An 8,090-nucleotide genomic window follows, 5' to 3' on the forward strand; every position below is an offset into this window, starting at 1 on the left:
CGCCCCTACTGACACTCAGGCTACGAGGCAGGTCTGAAAGCATTTTTATGTCGAATAAATACTGGGTCAAACACCAGAGGAACAGACTTGGCATGAGTGTGGCCCCCAGCTTAGACAGACTGGTACTTAAATATTCATATCTGTATGTAAAATAGGCTTCCTTTCTGCCTCTGGCCATGACACAGGAAGACAATGGAAGGAACCTTCGATGTTCTTCATGGTAGGAACTGTCAGGGCAGTACCAGAGTCCCTCATCCAGAGAGGTCTGACTGGGAAGAGTTCCTGACCTAATCAGGGAGGATTTACTTGGAGAAAAAAAAAGCCAAACAAACAACTTGCAGCAGCAGGATGATAATGTTAAAGCTCACGTTCCTTACAAACACAAAGATGAAATTTAAGCCTGAAACGACAGCTGTGACCACAAACAGAACTGCTGCAAACACCATCAATAAAAGCTTTCAAAGCCAAGCAGCCACAGTGACAGGGAAAGTAAAAAAGGTTGTTATTGTACTGACTATGAAATGCATTCAGTAGTTATTAGCTGTTCCCAGCAGGCAGCAAACACAAGACCAATATGGTAACAAGATAGTAGAAAATGAGTATGACTGCAGGATGGGGGCAGAATTAGCAAGGGTCATTTGATTCCTGCACCCTCAGCTGGGCAGAAAGCTGTGCTTAGAAACAAGACAAACCCTCACTCACCCAGTTTGCTACAAAAATTGCATTACAGCATATGCAGAAGTTGCTCATTTGATTCAAAACTCGTTTGATGCAATCAATACCTTCCAGAGCTGGCTGCATACAGCAAATTAAGCTGCTTTTAAAATTGGGTATTTGTTCATGGATGTAAGCTGACCTGAGCTCATGAAGTTGGATCATTTGCTATGGTGATGATGCTTTTTTTTCCAGTTGAGTTTCAAAACAGATCTGACAATCTATTTAAAGGTTAGTACTTGAATTCTTACAGTCCTAATTCTGAACTAGACAGCAATTAAACAAAATTCATTCTTGTACTCAGAGGCAGAGAACCAATTTTAAAAGAAATATAGCATTGCATGACTGTGTAAGTTTTTAATTTATAAAACCTGCGCAGTGAGGAGAAAATAGGTAATAATTTATTTTCCAGTGAGAAGGAACTATGAGAAACTCCTGTGGCAAATTCCTACTCCATATCCCTCTTCATGGGGTGATAGGACATTGCACATGCAGGGGAGCAGCTGGGAAATACAATTTACTGCTAAGCACCAGTGTGAACCTGCATCCACTCTGACACATTAACTGTGGCTCTATTTTGCCATGACAGCCACGTTCCCAGGGCTTGAGACAGCCACTTCTTAGATGTGTATTTTCAATATAATTTGTTATCAGACCTATCTTCTCAAGTGATGAACAGAGGTCACATCCCATCAACCACTGGCAATCCGCCACCCTGATGAGCTTTAAATAACAAACTCGACAAACTTTTTCATGTATCATTGCAATGGTTCCACAGCTCCAAGTGAGCTGAAAATCCAGGCACAAACATGGATTCCCAAGGAACAGGAAGCTATGGATGTGTGTGCCCCTTCCCTTACAGTAAAGGCAAGCAGCTGGTCACATTTAAAACACAAAAATCACATAAAACTGAGAGATGCAATGGCCAAATAACAAATTTTATCTCTGCATTAGGTCTTTCCCTGAAACAGTAATACTTTGATCCCATTAATGCTCGTAACTTCATCTGGAATTCTCAAAATCTACGCAGTGCAAAATTATTCAAAAGTCCTTAACCCATAAATCACATTGGCCAAAGCCTTCAAGCAGATTGTGGTATTTTTGGAAATAGTCTTGGGAGACCTAAATACATTAATTAAATTTAACAGAAGATGCAGTTAAACCTCCTTGACTGCTTCACACATCTCAATTGTTGTTTGGTGCTTGAATCATCCTTCTCCAAGTTTCTGTTCGTCCCCACACGTACAATTCCTGTCCCCTTTCCCAGTGGAGCTGTTAGTGCACAGGACAGCAGCAGATTAAGGAAGTTCAACAGAAGCATGATCTTCAACTTATTCCACCTTTCAAAAAACCGAGATGTGTTGTAAGACACTCACAATGCATCACTACTGTGCTTTTACCTGCGGGTTTTTTCCTTCAAATACCTCTCTTTTAAAGTGAAGAGTCTGTGCAAAGCACTGAAGTAATTATAAAACTAATGGAGCATGTGAAATCAGAATAATTCAGTACACAAATAAACTAACACTCAATAGAATAAGTTATTGATTTTAGCTAAGCTGCAAAAAAAGTGAGCATAACGTGAACTGCACCAGAAAAGGACTATTTTGTTTGATAAATTGGGCTACATTTTGGGTTTGATTTGTTTAGATCTAGGAAGCTGCCTGTTATTTAAAGACTCTTTTTAAGCCTCTAACTTGATAATCAAATTCAAATATGTAGAGAGATGTAAAGGTTTACTCGTATTTAATGCAGTAGCAATGATTTTACTCGGAATCAGGCCAGACAGAGGGAAGCATGAGCTGGTACATTTTTGAGCAGGAAAGTAGAGAGCCAATGGCACAGCAGCCTTCAAAGAGTAAAGAAATCCTAGCACTGTCTGCCATTCTGCTGTCAATACCAGGAGGGCTCTAAGAGTTTAAAGAAAACATCATGTAAATTTTCAGCTTAAAAGATGCGTATTTATTACACCAAACAGGCAACTTCTCACAACACTGTCAGTATTTTACATTCTTAAACATGGCCTGTTCCTGTGGCAGTGACTAGAAATCCCTATTTATCCAGTACAAAACAGAATGAGAGTCAAATCCCTCCCAGTACATTGAGTGCAGGAGTGGTTCAGTCATCCCTGATGGGTCAGGACAGGGGTGCAGATGGAACTGTACAGCCCAGCTGCAATGTGTGACCAAGTCCTCCACCTCTGCTCTGAGCCTTGGCAACTGCAGGTGCAGGAAACGCTGATCTTACATCCCAAACATTGCTGGACTGCCGGACTGAAGAGCCTTCCCCTGGTATCTGGTAGGAATGGGATATACATCTGGGATCCAGGAGGCTCTGCACACTTGCACTGCAATGTCCACATCTCTGCTTTCTACAGCCTGACCTGCAGGAGCTCAGACTGTCTCATCGGGGAGTGGCAGCCACCCAACCACGGTACTGCAGGTTACACAAACTGCACAGGATTGGGGCTAAATACCAAATATTGAACACTTACACTGTTGCAGATGCACTGTTGGACTGAGCATATTACACAGGCCAAGGCCACACCTTTGGGCTGCAGCTCTGATGTACCCAGGGGATGCACTTGAGCCAGTGACAGGTGACAGCTCGGAACCAACCCTAGGCCCCAGGCCAAGTCTGAAGCCCTTCTATTAGGACTGCAGAGGATTGGCTGTTCTGGTGTATTATTGTGCCCTTTGCAGAAAGCACAGCTACACAGTGACATTTTGCACAGGTGTGAAATCACGAGCTGGGGACAGGAACCTGCATTTCCAACCGGCGGTGACTCGCAGAGTTTTGCGAGGCACTAATCCCTGCTTGGCAGTACTGCCGTGAGCCACTTGGGGAGCACGGGCAGAGTGCTGAGTCATAAGTCCAGCCTAACCTGGAGCAAACCTCCAAAAACGCTCCTGAAACGTCCCTGAGCCTACAGCCCCTCCGTTCTGTGGGACCCCCCTGAACAGCCCTGCCCCGACAGCCTGTGCCTGCAACGAACCCAGCAGCACCTCAAACACCACACACCCAGGCAAGTTTTAAAATAGACTGTATTTTAACAGAATTTTACTTGCTGACATTAAACAGCTGATCTCTGTTCCTGAGGGGCTGAAAGGACAGGCTGGCCTGCCCTCCTGTGAGCGTGGCACTAACATCGTTTCACAGAGCACCGGGCAACAGGGGCCACAATTCCACATCCCTGTCCAAGTTCAAACCTAGCAATTCCTAAAGTCAGAGCCTTGAATGTTGTAATAAATTCTTGGCAGATTGTTTGACTTTATCTCTCAGGTTAAAAACAACAACAAAAAAAAAAGGGAAACAAAAATGTAAATGTCACGTATAACAACGGTGTTTTTCACCCTTTGTCACCAGTAAAGTCTGAGATGGAAACCTTCAGTTGGATGATTTCTCCCCTGGGCTGCAGATCTACAACAACCAAGTGCAGGAAGCCACTGAAGGCAGTGAAGCTCCTGTTTCACATGGCATCAAAGAGCAGGGAAACGGGCACCTCCAGGCACCTAATGGTGTCCAGCCTCCCACGACTCGCAGCTGCATTTCAGCACAGCACATGCTGCTGCTATTTTGGAGCCTGTGTGCTATGGTGGAGGAGATGCGAGGCGGGAGGAAAGACAACCCCTGCTCATGTTCACATGCTGTGAAAAAAAAAAAAAAAAAAATTCCAGCATGAAAAAGTCCTTTGATATTTTTTTTTTTTTCAAACAAGACATAAGCACGGCATTTTGAAACAGACCTCCAGCCGGATTTAGAAGGTTCGCTGCAAACCAAGGGGCTAAAAAAGCTGCTTTAAAAAGGTCTTCAGCCCTTCACAAGTGAAAGGGGAGGCCGAGAGAGAGATGGTTGCACCCCACAGTGACTGGGATGTGTTGTAGAAGAAATCCTCATTCACCTATTCCCAACATCCTCCCTCTAGATTTTATGTTGAAGAGCTACACAGAGCACTCAACCAGCACTAGCCCTAACAATTTGCTGCTTTTTCTACCTGTCTGCATTTTGATTAAGCCCTCCATCCATTTCCAGGGTTTGTGACACTTGGCTCACAGTCCTATCTCCTTTTCCTACATTAAGCAGGAGATCTTTCAGTGCACACCATGAGGAAGGGAAGCACTCCCAGCCCAGTCAGCAGCAACGTGACCTCTGCCAGTCTGGACCTACTCGCAGGGGGGCCAAGAAACGCTCTGGAAATAAATGTAACTATTCAGAAAGGTGACAAAACCATTTCAGCCCTACCACCAGGCAGTATGTCATCACAAAGTCAGTAGGACAAGAAATGCTTGGAGCAGAATCTACTTCATGAATACTTCAACTTGGGCTCTGCTGAATGAAGGACAGCGCTCAGCCCTGCTTGCTAGAAAGGACTGTAAGGCAGAGGTACTGCCAAAGCATATGAATGCTGCCCACAGCATTAAGTCTGTTTGAACATTAATATTTAAGTGTACTTTGAAACGAAGCCATTTAATAGGTGCAGTTAGTCCAGTAACATTTTATGCTGTAAGGAGTATATGTTGCTGGCTAAAGATCTGGCAACCAAAATCACTATGGCTGGTTGATTTAACTTCAATGGCTACTGGTTATCTAGCCCAGAACCCCAACTGAAAGAAAGGCAGAGTGACAAACTCTCTTTGTTTCAAAAAAAACCAGAGCCTGACTGGGTCTATACCTACCTGTGCTGAAGTGAAAGAAGAAAAACAACCCCTGAACCACAATTATGCCTCATTAGCCAAGTCAGTGCCAATTAAGGTCCCACTTTTAGCCCACCTGAGCTTGGATTTGCTTGTTTGCTGAAAGCAGTTTTATCCAGAACAAGAGCTGATTTTCATCTGCTCATACTTAACACAAAGAATGCCAAAACAACAATAGTTTCCTTCTTAAGCATGTTTGATACTGCTGCCATAACAACTTCAGCTTACAACAAAGATATATTCATTCCACCCAGTGTTTATTAACATGCTGTTAGATAAACCCATCTCTTATCATTAGTTCAAATATATTTACTAATAAAAAACTGTTACAGACCTCCCTTATATTTCAAAATGTACATGAAAGCTTTTTTCCAAAGGAGTATTGTTTTTGCCAGAAGCCAATAAATGAATCCCTATTTTTAAAAAAGCACGTTTGCCAGAAAATCAAGCGAAGCCATAAAACACCTCTGACTCTGGTCGCATAAATAAACTTGCTGAATGCTTATTTGTAATCCCAGAATATTGTATTACAGCTGTGCTGTCAGGCTGCAAGACAGGAATTTCAGCGCCAGCGGACGCCCAAACCCATTCAAGACTTTTATTTAGAAAAAGGATGGATTTTCGCACAGGCAGATTATTTATTTATCCAAATAGCTCACTGAATAATAATAATAATAATAATAATAATAATAATAATAATAATAATAATAATAATGGCAGGAAGTGCTGCCCAGCACCTGACCAGAGACAGACAAGGCTGAAACAACCCCACAGTGACTGGGACACGTTACAGAAGAAATCCTCGTTCACCACCTTATTCCCAACATCCTCCCTCCCTCTGGATTTTATACGGAACAGCCACACAGCGCACTTAAACGGCATCAGAGGCAGCAATTTCCTGCTTTTTCCTTTTGGCTGAGCCCTTTACCCATTCCCAGGGATTGTGACAGCGGGTTCCCAGTCCCACCTCACGGACACCGCTGTCCTATATTGAGCACCAGAGCCCTCGGCCGGGGCCGCTCACGCCCCCCGGGCTGGGCAGGGGGTGCCGGGGAACCCCCCCGGTGCCGGCGCTGCCCGGGGGGTGCCCGCCCTGCGGGGCGCTGCCCGGGAAGGTCAGCGCGGGGGGAGCGGGAGCTGCCGGCGCAGGCGGCGGCCGGGACCCCCCCTCGCCGTGTGCCCGGGCCGCCCTGGGCGCTGCCGCAGCCGCCCGCGGCGCCGGGGGAGCGGCCCGGGGACCCCGCGGGGCTGGGGGCGGCCCGGGGCGCCGCGGGGCTGGGGGCCCGGCGGGGCGAGGGCGCGGCGCTGAAGGACATTTTCTCTGCCGGCGGTGCCCGGCCCCCGGAAAATGGCTGCCGGGAGCGGGGCCGGAGCGCGGCCGCGCAGCCCGCCCGGCGCGGGGAGCGGCGGCGAGCGGGGGATGGCGGCGGCCGCCTCGTACCTTTGAATTTGAGCTCGTGCTGCGGTTCGAGGCTGAGGACCTGCTCCGCTTTCGCCATGTTCCTCCTCCTCCTCCTCCTCCTCGGCGGTGGCGGCACCAGGCGGAGAGAGGAAGGGACGGGGAGGGAGGGGAAGGAAGAGGGGAGGGAGGAAGGGAGGGAGGAGGGAAGGCGGGCGGGGGGCGCGCCCGGCTGGTTGTTCACCCCTCGGCCGGGCGGCGTTTCACCCTCCCCGGGGGTTGTGGTTCACCCTGTGCCGGCTGCTCGTTCTCCCTGTGCCGGCGGCGGAGCGGGGACAGCGGCTGGGGCGGCGGCTCCGGCGCACACGCTGCCCGGGCAGGGCGGGCGGAGGGCGGGCCGATGCAGCACCGAGGGGCCCGCGGAGAGGCTGCGGCGGCGGCTGACGTGGGGCCCGGCCCCGCCGTGAGGGGCCGCGGGGGAGGCTCCGCGCCTCCGCTCTGGGCGCTGCTCCGGCTGCGGGAGCCTTGCGGGAAGAAAGGGGCCGAGTTGGTGTTTAATCGCCGCTGGAAGTCGTGCTCTGTATTCAGATCCTCTTGTCGAGAAGCGGCGTTGCTGTGGGCCTGCGTGCCGTGTGGCCTCGGGGCTGCAGGGACAGCCCTCGGGCACCGCCGGCCCTGCCCGGCTTCCAGCGCCTTCGGCCAGGCACAGGGAAGGGAAGGGAAGCGCTCCCGGGAAAAGGAGGAGCTCCCGAAGCTGCTCCGTGCGGGGACACCCCGGGGCAGATCCGAGCGAGGGACCAGGGCAGCCCTGGGAACGGGCATCAAGCCACGGGAAACACTCGCTTTTTAATGAATAAAACCAGAATTTCACGTCGTCTCAGCGGTTTTAAGACATCCCCGCTCCCCTTTCGTAACTGCATTTGGGTTGTTCCTTGGGGCTTTTGTTTGGTTGGTTTGGGGTGGTTTTTGGTTGCTGTGTTTTGGGGATTGTTTTGTTTGCATTTAGTTTGTTTGGATTTAGTTTTGTTTGGTTGGGTTTTACTCTGGTGGTTTAAAATATTTTTCCTTTTTTTAAATTTACAGCTTGGTTTATTGATAGCCTTAGGCCAGTGTAATTACAGTAACAGCTTTTTTATTTTCTCCCCTCTCTTCTCAGGTTGTTTTAAACATTTGAAAAGTTCCTAAGAGTTCATGAAGCATTGCTGTAACCTGTCAGAGGCAGGAGTTTGGGGTGCCTGTGGTACCAGCAGAAACATACTGGTTTAAAAACTGGTAATTTCTATACA

The 8,090-nt window shown here is 48.2% G+C and overlaps 1 protein-coding gene across 1 annotated transcript in view; it reads right to left on the minus strand.

The window, feature by feature from the left end:
* The window catches only part of VAPB (VAMP associated protein B and C), a 32,790-nt gene extending 25,652 nt beyond the window's left edge, over positions 1 to 7,138 (minus strand). The window contains exon 1 of the mRNA XM_050313977.1: positions 6,847 to 7,138. Coding sequence (XP_050169934.1) covers positions 6,847 to 6,904 — 58 coding nt within the window. The 5' untranslated portion in view covers positions 6,905 to 7,138. The remainder of the gene's footprint in view (positions 1 to 6,846) is intronic.
* Between the last annotated feature and the right edge of the window lie 952 nt (positions 7,139 to 8,090).

This window comes from Myiozetetes cayanensis, unplaced genomic scaffold (assembly GCF_022539395.1).
Source record: "Myiozetetes cayanensis isolate MyiCay16 unplaced genomic scaffold, myiCay2020 scf19, whole genome shotgun sequence".
Taxonomy (NCBI): domain Eukaryota; kingdom Metazoa; phylum Chordata; class Aves; order Passeriformes; family Tyrannidae; genus Myiozetetes; species Myiozetetes cayanensis.